The sequence below is a fragment of the Prorops nasuta genome, unplaced genomic scaffold (assembly GCF_024137725.1).
Source record: "Prorops nasuta isolate Cenicafe-Biocafe unplaced genomic scaffold, Cenicafe_Pnas_1.2 PNAS00017, whole genome shotgun sequence".
NCBI lineage: Eukaryota > Metazoa > Arthropoda > Insecta > Hymenoptera > Bethylidae > Prorops > Prorops nasuta.
Window position 1 is genome coordinate 3,276,700 of NW_027116814.1, and position 21,717 is coordinate 3,298,416.

The 21,717-nt window shown below is 34.3% G+C and overlaps 4 protein-coding genes across 9 annotated transcripts in view; 1 reads left to right on the plus strand and 3 right to left on the minus strand.

Annotated features, from left to right (window-relative positions):
* eag (ether a go-go) overlaps window positions 1–11,368 on the plus strand; it is an 85,463-nt gene extending 74,095 nt beyond the window's left edge. For 2 of the 3 annotated variants that reach the window (XM_066737598.1, XM_066737597.1), the window contains exons 10-13: window positions 2,839–2,954; window positions 3,987–4,100; window positions 6,899–7,059; window positions 7,133–11,368. In XM_066737598.1, the coding sequence (XP_066593695.1) occupies window positions 2,839–2,954; window positions 3,987–4,100; window positions 6,899–7,059; window positions 7,133–8,334 (1,593 nt within the window). In that variant the 3' untranslated portion in view covers window positions 8,335–11,368. The remainder of the gene's footprint in view (window positions 1–2,838; window positions 2,955–3,986; window positions 4,101–6,898; window positions 7,060–7,132) is intronic. The other variant, XM_066737599.1, reaches the window with a different exon arrangement.
* LOC136779789 (MTOR-associated protein MEAK7) lies at window positions 24–2,713 on the minus strand. Its single transcript, XM_066737600.1, has 2 exons — window positions 2,345–2,713; window positions 24–2,229 (listed from the first exon to the last, which is right to left on the minus strand). The coding sequence occupies exon 2, from the start codon at window positions 2,227–2,229 to the stop codon at window positions 898–900; it is 1,332 nt and encodes a 443-aa protein (XP_066593697.1). The 5' UTR covers window positions 2,345–2,713; the 3' UTR covers window positions 24–897.
* Window positions 11,369–14,425: 3,057 nt separating the features above from the next.
* Gnmt (Glycine N-methyltransferase) lies at window positions 14,426–18,072 on the minus strand. Its single transcript, XM_066737032.1, has 4 exons — window positions 17,526–18,072; window positions 16,140–16,275; window positions 15,940–16,060; window positions 14,426–15,840 (listed from the first exon to the last, which is right to left on the minus strand). Exons 1-4 carry the CDS (start codon window positions 17,857–17,859, stop codon window positions 15,550–15,552), a joined length of 882 nt encoding a protein of 293 aa, XP_066593129.1. The 5' UTR covers window positions 17,860–18,072; the 3' UTR covers window positions 14,426–15,549.
* A 1,063-nt stretch (window positions 18,073–19,135) lies between these two features.
* Window positions 19,136–21,673, minus strand: LOC136779547 (zinc finger protein 706-like). Of its 4 annotated transcripts, none has more exons than XM_066737175.1 (4): window positions 21,370–21,532; window positions 21,226–21,269; window positions 20,726–20,888; window positions 19,137–20,629 (listed from the first exon to the last, which is right to left on the minus strand). In XM_066737175.1, exons 3-4 carry the CDS (start codon window positions 20,867–20,869, stop codon window positions 20,540–20,542), a joined length of 234 nt encoding a protein of 77 aa, XP_066593272.1. In that variant the 5' UTR covers window positions 20,870–20,888; window positions 21,226–21,269; window positions 21,370–21,532; the 3' UTR covers window positions 19,137–20,539. The 4 variants fall into 4 exon arrangements, with proteins under 4 accessions (XP_066593269.1, XP_066593272.1, XP_066593271.1 ...); XM_066737174.1 differs by having other exon boundaries at window positions 21,361–21,532; XM_066737172.1 differs by lacking the exons at window positions 21,226–21,269; window positions 21,370–21,532 and adding an exon at window positions 21,552–21,673 and having other exon boundaries at window positions 19,136–20,629.
* Between the last annotated feature and the right edge of the window lie 44 nt (window positions 21,674–21,717).

The window sequence follows — 21,717 nt, forward strand, 5'->3', positions numbered from 1 at the left end:
CTGAGTCCTCCACCAATGGAGATCCTACATCTCTGAAAATTCTATAACGAGTTATTCAGGCAAAAAGCTGCACATTTTAGTGTCTCAAATGTTTTATTATTGAATCTTTCCACTGTGCAACAACATTGAATGAATAAATTAAATTATTGAGTCTCTTCGATTTTTCTAGAGCTTCTTACAAATTATATCAAGTATATGTGTATGTATATTATTGGATCGGTGTGTATATGCTGTAACGTGACTGTCTTTGATCGTAACAATCAATATTGATAAACTTCAATAATTTAATATTGAGCAACACATTGATAAGACTGGTTAAAAATTATTCTAGATATTGTAGGCACTAGATAATAGGCATTCAGGCGACACCGCAATTCATACGATATAATTTCTTCTTTATATAAATATCAACAGATCGCAGTATTAACATTGAATAACAAAGTCGTAAAATTTATGAGAAAGAACAGAAATTAGTGATTTAAAACGCCGATGGCGCAATATGGCTTTAAGCTAGACGGCTGAAGCTAATAAACATGCATAATCAACGAACCGAAAGTGGTGTATGGATGTATAAAATTTCGTTCGCGAAAGTTATTTATTATTTAGTATTATTGCCTCGGTTCAATCTTCCAAAATACTCATAAACGTTTAAATGCGATGCTTTTACAGCACTCGATAATCAATTTCGTATCCAAAAAAGAATTACTTCTTTTTTCTTCTTATGGTATAATCTTTGGTTGTCCATACGATAAAAATATGTCAGATGCGACGATCAAAGATAGGAAGAGGATATTCTTAAAGTAAAATATCGTGGAGAGTATTGAACTAGATAAATCTCTTAAATATCTACACAACCTGTAAAATCGCTTTATCGGAACAGTCAAATGTATATGAAATTTATCGCTTCTCGTCCCTCAAACCATCACTGTGCATCTTCCGTCCAGAAAGTTCGAGCATAACTCTCGATGCCGGATCTTGATCTAAAATTGATTTCGAGTCCCTAACATCCTCGTCTACCTCTGGTAAAGGACCGACGCCCCAGACTTCGCAGTGCTTGAGCGTAAAATTTTCCTTACCGCTAAGCTGTACATAATTTTGAAATGTTGTACACGATGGACTGGACTTGCCAGTTCCATATTCGCAATCTAACCAGAGGCCGGGATAATTCAATTGCCCGCCCATCAGTAAGCCATTGGGCATAGTCTGCTGACGTAGATTCAAGTATTGATAATGACTATTGTAACCAGTCGCGTAGAATGTTAGAATATCCGGTTCTAGCTTAAAAAGAAAGCATGTTTGATTGCCAAAAAGGTTTGGTCCGATTGTCCAGCTGTTAGAGGCAAATCCACCAAATACGTGATCATCGCTATCTTGAAGAATAATAATCGTTGCTCCTTGCATGGTAATTCTACCTAGCATCGTTGAAAATGATTCTCCATGCACTTGGCTGGAGAATAAAAACCTCCATTCATTACGGAAATCATGGGGCAGACTGAGATTCAGAAAAAGTACATCTCCGAGTCCCAAAATGCTTGGAAAATGTGGTATGTTTTCTAAACCCTTACACATGGGTAATAGACTTATGTCGTTAATTTTTGCACCAGTATTCTTTTCATTCTTCTTTTGAGAAATCAGGAAGAGGCACTGAAAAACTCTTGACTGAATTCTTTCAAAAATAGATGCTGTAGTAAACCACTTGTGTACTTGATCGATTGTTAGAACATCACCATATTTAATGATATCTTCGCATAGACTTTTTGATCTTAAATTTATTCTTCTCTTGTTTACTGTGCACCCGATGCTGCTCCAGCTGAGGTAGTGAATATTGCCTGAATTTTTTTGCAATCTCAAGTAAGAGTTAATTGTTGCTTGAATATATTGAAGAAATATTGAAGTAGGGATCTCGTACTTTTGCTCCTCTTCTGAATAACCATCAAAAACTAAGCTTGTGCGTTCCTCTGCACTTCCTCTCACAGCAAAAACATAGAGCTTTCCAAAGTTTTCTCCATTAATGGCAGAGATCTTTTTGCCAGGATCGTGGCAGAGAAACTTGACAACAAATTGTAGGAGTAGATCGTCCAAGTGTGTTGACCAATGTTTAAATATATCTTCCCGTTTAATAGAGCCAGAGCTACGGGATAAAGATTTGAAAAGGTTCTCAACTAATGTTAACTCCTCGGCAGACAAAATATTTGCAGATGATGCTGAACGACTTGACCCATGTCCCATCTACAATGACAGATATATTTCAATTTTAAATGGCAGTTATTTTTGTTACACTGTTTCATTTACACATAAATAATAAGCTTAAAAATCAATTCTAAAAGGAAATGCATTTTCAAACCTTTAAAACTTAAATAGCTTCCTAAGGAGTAATCCATAAACTTCAATCAGTTTTAACTCTTTTTTATATAGTATAAAATTTATTAGACTAATATTTATAGGTATACTTCATAATGTGGCACATTTTTCTTACATTCCTAGGTCAAAACCGTAGAAATTCTTATAATTTAATGAAAAGTTGACAGGACAGATTGCGCACCCCAGCAGACGAAATAGAACATTTAAGGTTATATATGGAAATGTCGGTAATCAGAATGGTGAAAATATACTTATCGACGTGTTGTCTAGGCGCTTGCGCCCTGAACTCGAAAAAGGAATTTCAGTTTTAATTTAAACACTGTGCGGAAATGAAAGTAATTAAGGAAATGAATTTTAACAGAAAACTTGCTCAAATATACAATTGAAGTAAGAGCAATTTGTTAATTAAAATATAGTAAGTATATTCGTTATCCAATGCTTACTGAATACTAAAGGAAACCTCAACTTCTTTTGCAGCTTATATTTCGGAAAGTAGCTGATGTACGTCGAGAAAAAGAATTAGCGGAAAGGAGAAAGAACGAACCTCAACTTGATCAAGCACAGGACCACTTGGTGCGCAAGATTTTTTCAAGGTAAACAACAATTTTGCTAGTTAAAGTTCAGGTCGTAAGATTAAAAAAAAAATTATAATCAATTTTATATAAAATGTCTTGAATAGAAGAGTCGGAACAAGGACACATTTAACTAGTATACACAAGTGTTTAAAAAATACGGAATTGAAATTAATTTAACACAAATATTAATGCACACAGTTCAATTATCGTATGAAAATTGGAGCCAATTGAAGAAATAATCGATACATATTAATGTGAGAAAAATACAGAGTTTAAAACGCATCGGTTCTTGTATTTACCACCTTTTAAAATTAATCTATAAAATAGTATAAAGGTGTATGGTACTAAAATCCAATATAACGTATTATTAAACATAACCTTGAAAAATTCATAATAAAACGTTATCAGGACGAAATAAGATTACGCAATGTATCGATTACACAGAATCTAACGGTTATTGAAAATTATAATAATGCTGCTGGTAATAGAAAAAGAGAAATATAGCGTCTAGTACAAGTAGGGCGCGTTGAATGGGTGTTTTGTTCGACAAATCGTGGAACATTCACAAGGGTTGTCGAGTTAAGGTTATGGCAGTGAACCGTCCGTAAGCGCTTACGGGCGTCGTAACCATAACCGTAGTTACAAGGCAGAGAAAGCGTAAGCCGTATGGGTCATAGCGATTCTATCTCTTTACGGCTTACATTTCCTGTGCTTTGAGCTACGTTACGGTTACGGAATTCTCTGCCATTAACCTAAAATTTACAGGCATGTACAATATTGTGATGAATGCAAAGTGATTATTATCCAGTGCCGTCTCATATTTATATTTATCAGTATTTATTGTGCGATAGCTATATATTATAATTATTATTTATCACGGGTGTACATTTTCACACAATGTTTATCCATATCGAATGCAATATGATATGTTATTAAGAGTCGATGAATTCCGTACATATAAGAGAAAAGGATTTCATTTCTCTTATGTTGATCCTTATTGTTAACTGTTATACTGTTGATCGTTGCTTGGCTGGCCTGTTGTCCAATAAGGTTCAAGACCGACGGGGAACCCCAGATCAGCATAACCAGAGCGAGCTCGCGCTCCCAGCAGGATTCCGACGAGGAACTCAACGTGAACGTCCTGCCGCCATGGCCAAGTTTTAGGCAATTTCATTATTTCTTACATTATTTATTTCTCTTCCATTCCTTTCTACGACATCTTTGCTACGTGCTACATTACATACACACTCTCTATATATACTTTTTTATTATTATAATATTATTATTATACAATCATTATTATCATTCTTATTTTTCTATCCACACTACCGCATTATTATTATTACGATTATTATTACTGCCACCATCGTTCTCATTATTATTCGAAAACTATTTTAACGATATTCCTATAGTGTTACCATTATCATTATATCATTTAATGCGATATTGTGATGTACATAAAGATGAATATATTAGACACATGCCCATTTACTACATCCAAAAGTACATGTGCTCTCTTATATGTAAGAATATCCTTGTACAGTATACATATGCGCGAGCACGCATGTGCTCAGCGTACTCCTGCTCTCTATTTGATCCTTAATTAATTACACCATTTCCACTACTTATTAAAAACTCAAATATTAGAATGAATTTTTTCGCAGATTAAACTGTGCATTAGAGATTTGACATTCATGTTAATAATTCAAATTAAGGATCGAACATGTACATTCTTTGAATGACGTAAAATCTTTAATAATAATTATCGTCACTTTTCCATTATAACAATATAATTATCTCAGAAAGACGTACTCTCTTTGAATCTTTGTGATTATAAATGATCAAACCTCTAATAATTTTTCTTGCAACTGGAATGCTTTTCACTTAAAGATTATATATATGCTATATGATCGATAATTGAAGGTACAAAGTGTAAACGTCTTTTTTAGATACATATCTATACTTTGCAAGGCATAGATATATAGTATATACAAAATATATATTTTGCCATTTTACTAATTATCGCAATCTTACGAATGCTAGAGTGCTGTAAAATACTCGCCTTTAGAGGAATATGCACATATTTTTACGCCATACATTATTAGCATCTAAATCAAGAATATATTGTAAAAAGTACATTTTTAAAGATTCTTTTTATCTCGCTGCAACTCGATTGGATATTCCACGTCTTTTTTACTTCTCCCAATAAATTTTAATCAATTTCAAATTATACTCATATTTTCTCAAATCTTCAACAACCTTCCACATTTGCAATCTTCTTTAAATTATTAACGGAATTAATTTACTGCTCCGTATACAATACTGTATATGTATACTTTATATATAGACTTATGTTAAATTATTTTTCTTCTCGAATACATTAAAATATTCAATTAATTTATTTCTCGTTACAAATTTTTAAATTTCATAATTCTTTTCAATTTTTCTGCAATGCAGAATGCAGCATGTAACAAACACACTCTAGGATTCAAATTTCTATTTATCACCTGTATTTAAGCTCTTTGTACCATTTATTGCTACACAGCTGCCTGATAAATTTTCTGAATAATTATAAGCCATTTAATACAATTTTTCACGGTATATTCCGTCCACCAAAATGAGCCTATATATAGCCATTAAGTATAATAGGAATTAATAAGAAAAAAGTAAAAAAATTGAACAAAAATAATGCACCGAACATACTTTTAAGAGTGCTTGAAAGAAACTCAATGGATTATTGTTCTCCTGGGAGCGAAACATGTTTCACCTTCCCAGTCCGATCAAAGCAAACAAACAGAAACGAACAAAACATTTACAGAATTTTAACAATTCACCTAATTGTTACGCACAATCTGTACATACAATATTCTTAAAGTTTATTACGCAGCTCGTTATTACTATTACTATTGTTACTACTATTATCGTTATTAAAATATGAAATCGTGACAAAGACGAACGCGGACGGGAGGCTATTTTTCACGAAAGAGATCGTTGTTGAGTAATTTTAGAAGGAAATCTAAAAGCAGCGGGACGTCATAAATTTGCCAGCCATACTGTAAAAAGTCTGTTTTCACTTTTTAGTGACTAAATAATTGTAGCACTTGGCAGAGAATAGCTGCTGAATTTCACGTAAAATGAATAAAGATTTATCAGAGATAATTAATTTTCAAGGTCTCTCGTCCAACTGGTCGCCAATGTAACGTTCGTTTCCTAATCGTTTTCTCAGTATTTTGTAACAACACAGATCTGTGATACTCTTGTTTATCTCGATCCCGTAGGCACACCACAGTAGGTTGCTCGTCAACACCGCTGGAGTTGCTGCCTCCCTCCACCCCTTTCCCCCTTTTACCTAGTATATAGTAGACTTATGAAAAATCCTATTAATTTTGAGCGATCGAATCTTTGGAGAGAACAGCTTTCAAGCTTTAACTCGAAGCAGGCTCGGGGAATAATTGCATGCTTGAAAGGCTCGCTTCAGGGGGTGTTGATAAGTTTGAGAAAAAATCAACTGGAATATTTCGTTCGTGAGAAAGCAAGAGGAAAGCAACCATTCATTGTTTATCTTTCAAGTTCTCTTAACGCATAGGCTGAAAGGCAAATGAGATAATATTTACGACTCAACTGCTACTTTTATACATAGCAATGCTGTAATCTCACGATGTACATACAAGGAATGTAATATTTGCCTGAAGCTAATATGGAGCGATGATCCGATCCTGCCACGAGACTGGAAAGTATGAATGAGTGTGTGGGCAACCAGAGATGCGTTTCTCACAACAGTTGTGTGCAAACGTAGGCCCTGATTTGTTCGCAAGCCACGTGTAATTGTATAGCAACTGGATTTTATTTATTACTGACGCCCCCTCCCCAACCCCCCCCCCCCTTTACCTTATTAACGATTAATAAACGTAGCATAACAAAAATACGTAAAAGTGATTTATCATTCATGATTATCCGTTTAGGTTTCGCCGAGAACGACACACTGCCGACGTTGAGAAAGGCGGAGAGGGGGGAAAAGAAGGCAAGGACGGCGAAACCTCGCATCCGAAAAAACCAACAGCCACCGAGGAGACCGTCTCGACTAAACCGCCACGTCCAGGTGGCAAATGGGGTAGACTACTAGGTACTGCAGATATAATTAATGAAAAGAAAAGTTTATAAACACGCGATTATTAAATGCACGCTTTCATCGACAGGTAGTTCGAGTTTGGATTCGGGTAGCGAGGTCGGTACTGGCGCTGATTCGTTCAAGAGGAGCTTGAGCGCGCGAGACAGTCGTGCCGGATCCAGCGTCAGTACCAACAAAATTTTCCCAAAATTGGGCAAGCTCGGTGGCACCATCGAGGAAGGCGCTGCTGATCACGCGGATTCTCCGAAGGATGGACAGCAACAACAACTCCAGCTTCGTAGACTGGATAGCTACGACGGTGGCTTGATATCGACTCAAACTGGCCACGAACGAGAGATCCTGGCTGCGGTGCTCGAGGTGAAGGTTGACTTGAAGCTAGAGGTGCAGCGAGTCAATCAGCGATTGGCGAAGATCGAGGACATGCTGCAGAGTCTGATACATCGGTTACCGACTGTGGCGACTCCTACCGGTAGTGTTGGTACTGGTGGTGGCGCTGCTGGTGGCGCTGGTGGCGGCACCGGTGGTGTTGTTAGTCAATTGACCCAACAGAGAGCAGCACCGCCAACCGGTGGTTTTTCAGTGGTGATTCCCAGTAGCGTGACAGGAGCCATGCAGGTATCCGCGCAGGCGCAAAACTCCTCAGGCTACCAGAGTGGCTCCCAAGCCACGCAAACTCCCATAGGAATTTGTTCAACAGAGCTGCAGAAACCTGGCATCCTGGCAATATCTTCGGCAGTTTCTGGCGTTAGTACCGAAGGCTCCAGGGATCAGTCCACTGCCACCGAACGCCCCTCCAAATCTCAGGAGCATCACCATCATCATCATCACCATCATCATCACCATCAACAGCAGCAGCAGCAATCCTCTTCCGAACGCATAAAAGACTCTGAGAGGCTGTCGGTTACTTCGGACTATAAAAGTTCGGTGAAGGAAGTGAATAAGGAATTGCTGGAACGACTGGCCCAGGCTTCCACTTCGAGGCCAGAAGATTCCACAGGTCCACTGGGTCCGTTGATCCTCAGGAAGCGTAGGAGTAAATCTAGAAACAAAGGAGTAGCACCTTTAGCACCATTAACACCTTTAACACAGCTGGCTCCGTTGGCTTCGCAACCTACCAGCCCTACGGAGCCCACGGAGACAACGCAAATGTTGGAAAGCACGGATGATAGGGATAGGGATGATAAAGATAGAGAAAGTGCTTCGGGCGAAAGAACTGATCGTCTTAACGAACGAAAGAGGCCACCGCCTAGACCCAGGGAGTACTTGTGAAATTTCTTGCAGCTTGCGAGCAAGCTTGCATTTCTGCTCGGTCACTGCCACCTGACCTGCGCCAACGTCTATCCAATAGTTTTTCTTGCTTCTCCATTATGATAAGGGATACATTCCTATATCGCGTCTGACACGAGATCAATCCAGAACCGTCTGGGATACTACACACGTGTATATAAATACAAAAGTAGCGATTCACTATTCTTAGCTAGTAGCTTTTGCAAGCAGGACGAGAAGGTGATTGAGAGTTACGATTATAATTTACTTGGATAACGATTGGAGTCGGTAATTTTTACACTGTTACTTCTTCGTAAAGTCTTGGTACCACTCGAATTTTCTGTGATTGTAATTGATAAACGGGCGAAAGAAAAATGCTTCGTCATAGGAAATTTCTCACTTGCGATGGCTTCTTCGATACATCGAGATTCTAAGGATCGGAGATAATACCTACCTACCTACCTACCAACGTTAATTATTAAGCATTGCACGCGTAGATTAACACGCAGCGTAGCATAAAACGTAAAAATGCGGCTGTGCTAGATTTAAGCTTTAGAAAGATTCCAATTTCGTTTTCGAGACGGATACATCAAATGGATGAATGACTGTACCATATAACAGATTTAGCTTTTAAGCTTCAGAAAAGAAAACATCGAGTCTGCCGTCTGCACGCCAATCGTGCTACTTTTTTTTATACATTAATTAATAATGTAGCGGCTCAAAACCACTCGTGCTTATAACTATTCGACAGAAACTTGGCAAAGTATCAACCATACTTATAAATAACGCAGAGAGACGATAAATAACATTTATGTGCAAACTTTATCATTATTACCATTCGAATAATACGGTTAACGCATTAAGTTTCTCGGTTACAGTTCTCAAGTTCTTAAAATTTACGTGGATGAAATGGAAGTTTAAAGTACGACGTAAAATCTCTTCTTTCACGATACGCAAAGCAGGTGTCGTTGAATTTTGAGAATCTCTCCAAGTGTCAGGTGCCTAGATATTTCAAATATGTTACACATCGACCTTCATTTTACAAGATTGATTTTACAGAATGGAGCTCAACTCTAGATTTGCTATTGCTTCTAAAGAGACACTGGCATTGCAGATAAAACGTTTAAACGATAGCTAAATACTTTTCAAAGCGTAATAGTGACTGTATTGAAAAATCAATCGCGTCATCGAGCCGATGTACGTTGCTGCACTGCAGCACCGTACACCTGATAAGCCCTTGTACTAGTAAGCCTGCAAATGCAAGTAAGCCAAACAGCAATATTAGATGTATATAACTTGTAATTACGACGTGTATATATTCATATAATTATGACGCAAAAACTATATCTGTGCACGTGCATACACACACGTAAAACTTTAACATTCTACAATTTTCTCTCCCGTTGATTTTCGGTCATAAAACTACCCTTATATAAATATTAAAGTGACAAAACTTTACAGATCAAAAGAGGATAAAAATGTTCAAACTTATCTCTCGTAGATACTTTCTGCACGCGAAATTACGACCTATATTTATACTATAATAATATAGAAAATAACCAGAGCTTTTTTGAAAGCACAAAATTTATCGAGCGAACTGTACAATAAGATATTGATTAGGCACGCGCACAGATATACAGATGCGTGTATATATATATAAATATAGTATGAGCGAATACAGCAAATATTTATTATTTAATGTTATAAAAATGAATTATTGGACAGTTATGAGGACTTTGTTAATTAGACTTTAGAGGAAAGGGACGAAATAGTTGGCTCTATCGTAGTTTATATACTTAAAGATATGCGAAAGTTTAATGCTGTTGAAATTCTAGCAGCTAAGGTCACATCATGATCGGTAACTTGCCGATCCTGCGACTTATAGTTGTTATACTATTTTTTTCATATCCTGCTCATCTCGCACGGGACACGTTATGATGGTATACATACTCTGTGATACTCAACTTGCAGATCCAATCATTATAAAGATGCAACCTTAGAGAAGTATACTTTTTTTTTATTTCTACGTACCTAGATTTTTGTTGTAATCTTAAAACTCAACCTTTGTGTCATAGTAAACATTTTAATATTTGTGGTCCATCAGCTATCTCATAAGGCTAAAAAGTGGGCCAGCTAAAGATTAAAGATAAAAACTAGAATTCAGACCTTGTTTTTATTGAAATAAGTAGGAAACGCGAATATCACTTACATTACAAAATGATCCTTTCACACGAAAAATTCTCCAATATTAATAAACATGATTTCTGCTGTGTTGAATTTTTGTTTGATTTTCAAACTCATCAAAGTTTTCCTTTGTTTTACGGCAAAGATTATTATAATGGTTTATTATAATTTTGTCTGAAAGCGATTGTTTAACATATTATCCCCTACATTTAAAATATTCACAAATTTGAAAAAGTTACAGCAAAATCAGACACATCAATTTAATACAGAACTGAATTATGTATTCACGTTAGTGGCATCTTAAGGTATCATTGGATTTGCAAAACGATCTGTTCTATTTGCAATAAAATAATGCCACAGGCATGGAAAATATGATTTTTGTTTGCGCTATGATTGAAATTATGATCCGTGTTTCTTAATAAAGCCCAATAATGATTGCTTCCTGGTAACAATCAAATATAGCAGATCGTGATTGATTGAGTATATAATTTTGAGAGAACAACAAAAATGTGATACTACGATGTTTTATATCAGCTACTTTGCAATAATTCTAGTGCATTATAGCCATCCGAACGAGAACGTCGTGACACGATTTGCCGTCTTCTAATCTGAAAATTGCATAAGGTAGATTAAATAACGCAATGGCATCTCTAATTCAAGTACAAAAATTGTTAAGCAAAGTGCAATCAATCGCAAGAATTGCCTACGCAAGAAAGTAACAATGATATATTTCCTTCTGCCATTTGAATTCATTTTTAAAATCAAAAACTACATTATGCTCCAGCATGCTTGTTTACAAAAATAATCAAATCGCAAATTATCTTAATAAAACAATCTGAACTATAATTTAAAACCAGTCTCAAATCATTATTCAAATAGCCCTTACTATATTATAATTTAGCACGTTACAATGAACGTTGTATTTAATTTTTGGGGTAACCTTAGGGAAATTGTTTATGAGAAAAGAGAGAAAAGGGAAGTTCAGAAAAAAAGACATAAATTTAAAGGGAAACTATTTAGGAATGTTTTAGGAATTCACGATGCAAGTAGTGACTGAGAAGAATGTGAAATTACAGTTTTAATTATCTGCTAGGAGAGAACGATAGGTAAATTTTAAATAAGTCGTAATTACCTATAACAAAAACATTCGACGAAGGGTGGTAGAATAGAGCTCTAAGCTTTCCCGAACAAAGAGATTCTGCGAACGAAACTCGCAGTAGCACAACATTGAAGTATTCTAAGAACTATGCACGAACAGTCGCACTATCTGTAAATAATACGCAGTTTTGTTATTAGAAGATTCTTCATCGTGTTCTACTATCATTATTTCAAATACGTATTTTCCCTCAACTTTTTAAATTCTTCGCTATTCAATTCCATATACAGGACGTGTTCATGCCGAAAGTTTGCAATTGATTGTTTTGAAAAATATGAAAGATAAAAGCAAGTTAATAAATCACATCTTTCTTGATTTCGAGGGGACCATTAAATAGTATCATTGACTTGACCTTGAAACGTCATTTAACAACTGCATAATAAAAGATACGTCGTCCTAATGTTTTTAAATGGAACATACTATACACATTGTAACATTTTGTTGTATTTAATTCGAAGGCGGTTCAAAATACTTTTGAATTTATCAGTTTGCTTAGTCATCTACGAGATACATTTATATTTAAAATGGTAAGTTGGTGTGAGTACGACGAAGTAGCGTATTTAACCGTTATGCATACACACGCCTATATAGTAACTTACACACTTATAATTTGAAATCAAAATATTTCATAAACGACTAGATGAAACGATAAATACCAAAGGGTTTTGGAAAGCGCTTGAGGTTATTTAAAAAAATATGATAATAATGATATATATGTATATAGCGTTGTATTTTGAAAAATTCAAGATGACCTCTGTTGTAACAGTCAAATGACCTTTCAAAGTCAAATCAAAGATATACTATCTTATGTCCCATTCGAAACTAAAAAAGACGCGCGCGTGATTTTTTCTTTGTTTATCTTTCACAGTTTCCAAAATAATCAACTGGAAACTTTCAGCACGCAAACACTTCATGTATTATCTCCAAGAATATTGTAGATCTCCAGCTCTTGCTTCGCTAGTTTTTCTTTGTTACACACTCGCTTTTCTTAATTAGTTGTCATCCTTTAGCGTATCATTTTTATAAAATCTGAAAAGTCAATAAATAGATTAATACGGATAATGCAGTGTACGAAAGTAGAAAAAATATCAATGCTTCATCAATTATTTCACCTCTTTTTAATATTTACTTGTTCAACGTAAAATAAAAAGTAAATTGCGCAAATTTTGAGTAGAAATTTCGAGACAGTCTCAACAGTAACAAGATAATAAAAAAAGATAACGACGTAAAAGTCGATAAACTTAAAAAATGCATTTGGAATAGTAATGAATTTTAAAAGTTCAGTAAAGTGAAAAGGAAATCAGTATAGCTATAATTAATGGAACATTTAATATACACGCCGCTTACAGACTTATATATAATACTCATTGATGGTAGAAAGGGAGAATTTTTGCTATACCACTATAATTAAAGCTTCGTCCAGATTTCTATAGACGGCTAACTGCACAGTAAACAATCCTTAACCGTGTAAACTTTGCCTTCTTGTCATCTCAAATGTGGTCATCATCAAATTACGGAGCATCACGTGTGTGATAAAAATGTTTTTAATTCGAGCTCCGTTGAACAAAAGCAACGAAGGATTTTATCAGTGAGTGGTGATCACTTCTGTTTTGAGTAAGAAGCGCATAAATTTGACTTTAACCTGATGGGGAAAGACAACAAATTTTGCGATAAAAAAAACAATAATGAAAAGCTTTTATACGGTGCTCTCAATATGTGGGCGTGTGTGTGTGTATGTGTGTCTGGTAATAAAGTGAAATCTTGCAAATGCTCTCGAATCTCTAATCTCTTTTTCTTTAAATACATTTCACTTTCCCCCTTTTTCCATATAATACTACTACTTGAATTACAATAAAAACAATGCAACTGATTAATCGTTTGTTTACTAGCCATTATACATACGCAACACAGTGGCCATCAGCTAGTTTGGTAAAAGTAGGTTAGGTTAAAAATTAGGATAATGTTAAGTTCTCTTTTTCATCCTTCCTAAATCTCTTTCTTTCTAAATAATTTGGCTACAGTAAATTCAATGAGAATATGTACCAGTTCCACTTTCATCAAACATCTTTGTCCAGATATAGCAAATATGATAACACTTTAATCTGAGTTTAGGAATTTACAACTACAAGGAAAATGCAAAGTTTTCTTGTTATACTTACTTGGAGAAAACTCCCAATTTACAAGAAAATTGCAAATAAGCCGGAAAAACTTGAAGGTTTAGGTATGATGAAGCTATGTATTAATTTCCATTCTTCCCGCCTAACTGCGCCTGCGGCCTGACTGCGCCTAACCAATAAGGATTGGCGTCATTGACGTAGGGGAAGGGGGGGGGGTGCGAAAGTTTATTCCACACACTGTTTTACACCTCTTATGAATGCACCTGGTAGTGATGCACCAATAGAAATCTTTAAAAATGTTAAAAGAAAATTTATGACATTTATGTGATTCAGAAAAAAAATAATTGCATCTAGATTTATTCAAAGATCTGAGAAATTGTTAGAAGGAGGGCGATTAGACATTTGAAATATAATATAAAGACTAAGCGTAAAAAAAATTGAAAAAATATTTTAAATAACATATAGAATATGCAGAAGAAATATGGAGAAGAAAAACTATAAGGGCTTTCAAAAACACAGGTATTTTAAATGTCCCAAGAACTTTTTTTTTAAAGCAGGGAAATAAAGATTTACAAAAATTTAAATGAAGGAAACAATTATATTAATCAAAAAGAATAATAATTTGTAAAAAAAATATCTCAATGCGTACGTTCAAATTTATATACACTATATCAAAATAAATTAATTTCAGATTTTTTGTTATATTGCAAAACAATAATTTATTAAAACAGATAACAGGTAAATAATTTGTCTTTTAAGGTTACCTTAAACCTACAATTTTCGACACCGTCAATGGAAGATCTTGATTTTCCAGCACACTTATAAATACATGTATAAAGTAAGGTACTTAAGATGATCTATATTTAGAGCACGAAAATTCTTTTACAATATCGCAAGAAATAACAATTTTTATAAGTCTTCTCTAAATGCCAATAGAATGAGCTTCCAAAAAGTATAAAAATATTAATATATATTATGCACAAACGCGCGCGCGGATATAAGCTTTCTCTCACATCTATTTTCTGGCCAAAAGCTTCAAGTTCCTTACCCTGTACATGTAAACGCAAAAAGCCACTGGCATAAAACGTTATTACTACACGTTTATTTATCGCTCGTTCACGGAAAACTTATTACAGGTTATCTCGCGAAAAGCATCGAAACTCGCAAGTTTTAAAAATATCGCTGGAGAATTTCTATAAAGCGCCCTTCTTTTCCCCAGTGGCAATAAAATCAATTATAAAAGTGTCCCATCTGAAACAGCACAGCTGAATAACTTGCAACCAAGTGGCAAAATGGAAACACTTTGTCAGCAAAAGTTTTATGGCTTCAAAGTGGATGTACATAAGATAGTATCAATGGCTTGATTTTTTCAAACTTCATTTGAAGGTCAACATAGAGCAAATTGAAGTAAAAAGACCATAAGAGGGTCATAGAAAGTATTTGAGGTTAGCTCTACAAGGCTACATGATAAAACAAATACAAGGTTCCACTGAATAAAACTGAATTAGCCATTGTGTTATGTTCAAAAGACCTTTCAATGTCATACCAATGGTACCATTTTGTCCCTCTCGTAGTCATGCAAGTTTCGTTAGAAAAGTCTTTCCATTTAACCACTCGACTACGAGTCTTTCAGCTGTTCTGTTTTAAACGAGATGTCCTGTACAATTCGTTTCTATTATCGACCTATGATACATAATGCTGCGCACACATACGCATCCTCCGTATCAAATTGAAAAATAATTTAACCTCTCCGCAAAAACCTCACATAGATTTTTCCACTACGTGAATATAAAAGGCTGGCTTCTCGACCAATTCAAGGGTCTTGAAATCTCCATAAATAGTGTGTTTCCCTTGATAATCAAAGACTTCGGCCAGCATATCACGAAAAATGGCCAATCTGTGAGGATAATACGATAATCGGAACTCGCTCACGTTTTCTGGGTTATATTGGTTATCATCGCCATTCAGATTGATGATATAATCCATAGTAACGATAGCTGGTTTTCCGCTAATGAACAAAACGGAAGTTTTTATGTCTGTCATGTGTTGGCTCTAAAAATATATAGGTATAAATGTACATTTATATATATACATATATATTTACACGTAACAACGAAAATAAGATAAACAGAAGCTTTTCACATCACTTACGTTGTAATAAATGCATTTGGAAGGTGTGTTACCCGTCTCGATGATATAATCATAATTTCTGTGATCTATCAATAATAAGCCCCCGGGTTTTACGCAACGCTCAAAATTTGACAAGGCTTTCCTGCAAAAAAAAAATAGAAAATTAATAATACTATAAACATTGCATATAGAATTAGAGTTTAAAAATTGTTTATAAATACTTTTGTTCTCTTTGGTCCCCAAAAGAATCAGGCATGTGAGCGAAGCTATTTCCAAGGCAAATCACAGCATCAAAACCATCTCCGATTAAGTGGCTGATATCTTCGGGCAACGTTAGCCAGTTGGCTTCCTCGATTACTAAAAACACGAAGAAAATAATAAATTCAAAATTGAGAGATAATAAAATTAAAAAAGAAAAATACGCATATGAAACGACCGATTAAATTAAATCATGCTTTGTTTACAATAGCGATTCTGCTTGACCTTCGTTGATAACGCTAGCGACCCTTTGCCATTTCCACGTTTTTTTCACACACGTATATATAGATAGAGATAAGCAAATTTGTTTTTTCAGCTGGGCCAACGAATCCTTATCATCGTATTATTTCGTAATATACATATTGTTTTATAGGAGCAACTCGTACATATTTACAACAGTTGCATCAACACCGTCAACGCGTTATTTCTATTTTTTTTGTTTTTCAAAAATCAACTTGCATTACCAAATAAAATACATTGGGGCTTCACGCACAAGGAAAAAACAGATACCGAAAAAAAGAAATCATGAAAGAAGTGGATGAAGTTGCACATTCGTAGCGTTTATCAGAGGACTAATGCAAGAGATATTCTATTATTGTTTTGTTTTCCACAGAATTGAATATTTTTTTATAAAGTAGTAAAGAAAAAAATTAGTACCATAAAAAATCAGAAACCATAGAAAAAGAGTTTAAGTGCATGCTACTTGTTTGCATCTGAAGCATTTATCAAAGGAACGAGCCAAGAGAGCTGCTCTATTATATTATTGTTTCCAAGGACGTTCGCAGTATTTTTTCCAGGGGGTGCAAAAGTTTCCCTGTTAGCACGTATGATGTTCAGGGGATACTCTCAGCATGTCTACTGGATGTGCATGTGAATATCCTCGGAGCGTCCTAAGAATTTCCTAAAGTTATTTTTGCTATTGAAATTATCGTATATTGCCTTTTACATTTATACACGTATTTCCAAATCCAGGGGGGCGCAAGTGTGCTGGTTTGCACCCCCCTCTTGACGCCACTTTGGTAACAACATTGGTCCCATGACTCCTATGACGGTGCATGGGCATGACGGCCATGATATTAAATTGACCAATCTTGTTACCTGAGCTATGATTGTGTCGCAGAAAGAAATTTATATTACAACAGCAAAAAAACTGCAACGATGGATTTTCATTAACGAGGAAAAAATGGATATTACAAAAACACAATAGAGAAAAAAGTACCGAAAGTGTAAAAATATTTGTAAGGTTAACTTGGTTAGTTTGCAAATTTGGCTCTCGCTACATAAATATTTACACAACACGATAATTGAACATTGTTCAGGGTTGATTGGTATTCGAAAATAGCTCTCACCCCAATTGTCGAAAGCGTTTTCCTTACGGCGTTCCCATCTGGATTTTAAGGCGTACTTTAGCATTTTGTCGGAAGCGTCGACACTCACTACCTGGAAACCTTCCTCGAGGAGCATAAAGGAATCCACACCCGTGCCACAGGCTACATCGAGGATTCTTCGGCATCCCTTCTTCCGCAAAAGACCAACGAGAAAGTCACGATAATTTTGCGTACGCTGCTTCTTGTCGCCTATGAACACCTCCCAAACTTTAGCAGCTCTTCCATCAGCATATTGGTCACGAACACCTTCTGCTGCAGTACCCAAAGAACGCGTACGAAAAACCGAATCCTCCATCTTTGCAGCCAAGATTAACAAATATTACAATTTTTAGGTTAACTTTTTGGGAATATTCTTCTATATTATAATTATAAATAACTCTGTTACACTCAAACTGAATTAATGGATTTCGTAAAATACTGGTAGCATGAAAACTTATCGAAATCTAGATGAAAACTGACATGTTGGTAGAGCACCGGAGCTCTTATATAGAGTCAGTGTCAAATCAAAGATCCCCTATGCTAGCTTGTTGGCCTGTACTATATATATGTACATTCTCGCATCAGCCACTAACGGATGACCGATTTACTCATAATATGATGTAATATTTTCCACACAGGTCCCACTCACAACTGACGCGATAAAGTATCGATTTATAATCTAAACGCAACTTTTAGAATGTACACTTTTTCCTATTCTGCTTCTTTCAACTACTTCTTATTGCTGCTTGATTTTCTGATTTGCTTCTCCAACAACCCCGGTAGTAAGGATCGTAGTTTTTGCTTCATTATCATCAGAAATCTCGTCATTTTATGACGCAGGACCTGTTTTGTTACAAGGGGTCCAAGGGGATCCGGGATAGAGCTTAGAGAGGTTACAATAATAATATCTTTATTCGATTGAATTGTTTTCGCACTTCATTTCCGAAGGTTTAATCGAATCAAATCAAACTGTTTGATAATCCTTTTTCTTGTATATATCGACATCCTCTGCAGTTACGATACTTACGATAGGCTTTCGGGTTGCGTGGAATTGGTTATTACTTTTATCCTACATTCACAACAATCTTATAGTTCTGGAAAATGATTCAGATTACTATGCTTATGTACTGTAATTATCTTCTTAACATATATAAAATAAATATGCTCGATACCCGTTTGCTTTAGTTACTTGAAGAAAATGAATGAAATTTTGCTATTTATATGTAATATCTCTGTAAAATCGTACGTTAGAATTTATCTTAAGTTATTAATTTATAAGTCATCCATATTACTATACTGATGCATAACTTGCGTCATGAACAGAGGAAATGTAACACTACACATATCGTTGTACCATAGTATACAACTTATTAAATTTAAGCTATTCAGATAACAAATTTTGCTCAGTCATAAATACCAGATCGTGGATAGATAATGAATTATGACACCTTGATAGCGGAAATATGTAGTTCACTTGACTTTTATAAAATCATGAATCGAAGAATTATTAATAATAACGATAACGAGAGAATTTAATAACAGGAAGAGATAAGGTTTCAAGAACGTTTAATTGAATGATCTAATTGGAAATACAAATTAATTCTTTATTTGAAATGCAGTTATTCCTTAAGAATATTTGTCAAAATAAACAAAACTTTCTTTTAACGATCAAATATATTTATAAAACTTAGGAATTAAAATAATTGTTAGTTTTAGTATACAATATAAAACCTACAGAAGTATTAATAATTCAAAACAAATAAACAGAGCTCTTTCATTTACTTCTTTGCTCTGTATTAAACGAATTGATTTTCCTTAATGTACTATAACAGATTAACTGTAAGAAAATTAAATTGCAATTATGCAGCATAAAATGCTGAAGTTATTTTTATACAGTATGCACCTAATATCTTACTGTACACATTAAAAATATTTGACACTAAGCAGTTTTATATAAATACAAAGAAATTATAAAACATTACTAAGTACTTGGTGTAAAATTTTTTAGTCATTAAAGTAAAGGCAATTGTAGAGAATAAATTATATACATTCCATTATTACAAATATTTAAATTTACAAATAATGCAATGGAAAAATTAATTATTCTCAAATTGATATGAATAATTTGAAGTATATTAATATTAGTATTAAATAATCTTATAAAACTTAACCATGTTTTTACTCTATAATGTATATGTATATATTTCTATTTTATTAGTCTTTTAATGCACTGAAAACTATTGAAAATGTTTATGAAATATGTCAATTAAAGGACTTTACTGTATTACATCTTTAATTGTAAGAATACATGGCAGGTTCACTATGCATTGGCAGTTCCTCTCTTGAATAAACATTATTGTTTATCTTTCATGATTTTTGTAACAGTAACAATATGAAACTTATAAATGCTTTTCCTTAGTTTATAATTTAATTAAGTTATTGCAAATAAAGCTCAGCAATTGCTTCTCATTTTACAAATTAATTGATTAACTCAATTTAGCTAGAAGTTTAATCTGAAAATGATTTATTTTATAAAACTGTGTAAAATTCACATTATTCTTATGTTAGAGGTAGACAAAAAATGATAAACAATTTTCCAACAACTTATACCATTTTTTAATCCTGGACTAATAAAACCTTTCATTTCTCTGTTTGTCAATTATGAGTATAATGATATTTATATGTATATGTATAATTAGTGAAAGCTAGTAACTACATATTATAAGAAGTCTTGAATTTATTACAAATTTAACTTCTTCATAAGCACATTGCCACTTGTACTACACCTGGATCATGCACAAGAATTCATTTCTTGACTGTACAAGTATTATTTCAAAACACTAAGAAGGTATATTTGATCTCTCAGCTTGAAATTCTTTAGTCATTGGATGCATTTTAAATTATGTATCACTTTATATAATTTACAGGGTCTCTCAATCAAACCATGCTTTAATTGTAACTCCGCAATCTATCCTCCATTTGGCAAAGTCTTATTCTCATATATTCTTCAAGTCATCCGGTAGTTCATTTTTGGGATGTTTGTTTTCAAAATGCTGCTTATAAGTCTTTGGGTCTGGCATCTGTGCCTATTCATATAAATATTTAAAATTAAATGAAAGATCTAATTATTTAAAAATATTTCTATTGATTGATATAAATGAAAAATGTAAAATAGTACAAACCTTGCAAACAGAGCATACATGTACCAAAGCCTTTTGCGCTGCTTTTTTTTGATCAGTAGCACTGTGCCCCTGCTGTTTCTTTGCTTTTGCAGCTTTTTCAGCTGCTTTAGCTTGAGATTGTATTTTCTGCTGCCCTCGTGCCATGTTATACAAAAGAAGAAGCCTTTAAAAAATCAAAATATTTAACATTTGAACTTTGATAAATACTCAGAGCATATATTTTTACTTTTTAGCTATATAATATCAAAAAATTCATGGCAGAACACCTAATAAAGTAATAAGGTAAAAAATTGTGAGGTGAAAATAGTACAATCAAAAATTATTTAAATATGGTTCAGATATTTAAATCGTTTGTAATTATTTATGAAAATTAAATTCAGTATAAAAAATTGGATTTATTATATGAGAAATTAGGATTTACTTTTTATAAATAAAGTATACGATTAAAGTTTCGATGGGTTCTATGAAATATTTTGGAATACGACTAAAAAAGAATATACCTTGCAATAGTAATGTTTTCTTAACGGAATTTTAACTCTCTTTGCTGTGGAAATGAAAGAATAATATTACTTATTCTAACATGAACCTTGATTAGAAAATACTGTAAGAAATTAAAGCAAACGTAGCAAACAGACTCAACAGACGGAGATTATGAAGAGGACTTCGCTCGCGTTTGGTATGTCGGATGTCGTCGTGCACGGCACTAGTGACCTCAGTTCTCTCTTTTTAGAACGAGTCAGAAGGAAGATACTCACAATAGAACCTTGCTTATCCCATGGAGGTACATACATACGAAGTCGAACAGTAAGAAGATTACGAAGACTACCTGGACATGGAATGGACATCTGAAGCAGCCCCTGGCAGTTGGCACTCCCTGGAAGGAGCGTTATACATTTATAGGAGCGTATTTGTGTAGAGTTCATAGTGACCACAATCGGCACAATCCGGTAAGAATGTGACATATGAGTTGATGATATATTGAATGGAATTTC

Bases quoted from the DNA above. Each gene is read 5' to 3' on its own strand.
- Gnmt (XM_066737032.1), bottom strand. From the start codon at position 17,859: ATGGAGGATTCGGTTTTTCGTACGCGTTCTTTGGGTACTGCAGCAGAA. The intron at 16,276-17,525 runs GTGAGAGCTATT...TCGTGTTTTTAG, and splicing joins AAACGCTTTCGACAATTGGG to TAATCGAGGAAGCCAACTGG. The intron at 15,841-15,939 runs GTAAGTGATGTG...ATATATTTTTAG, and splicing joins CCAAATGCATTTATTACAAC to AGCCAACACATGACAGACAT.
- LOC136779789 (XM_066737600.1), bottom strand. From the start codon at position 2,229: ATGGGACATGGGTCAAGTCGTTCAGCATCATCTGCAAATATTTTGTCT.
- LOC136779547 (XM_066737172.1), bottom strand. From the start codon at position 21,619: ATGTATAACGCTCCTTCCAGGGAGTGCCAACTGCCAGGGGCTGCTTCA. The intron at 20,889-21,551 runs GTAGTCTTCGTA...GATTTTTTAAAG, and splicing joins GATGTCCATTCCATGTCCAG to GCTTCTTCTTTTGTATAACA. The intron at 20,630-20,725 runs GTTTGTACTATT...TTATATGAATAG, and splicing joins ATGTATGCTCTGTTTGCAAG to GCACAGATGCCAGACCCAAA.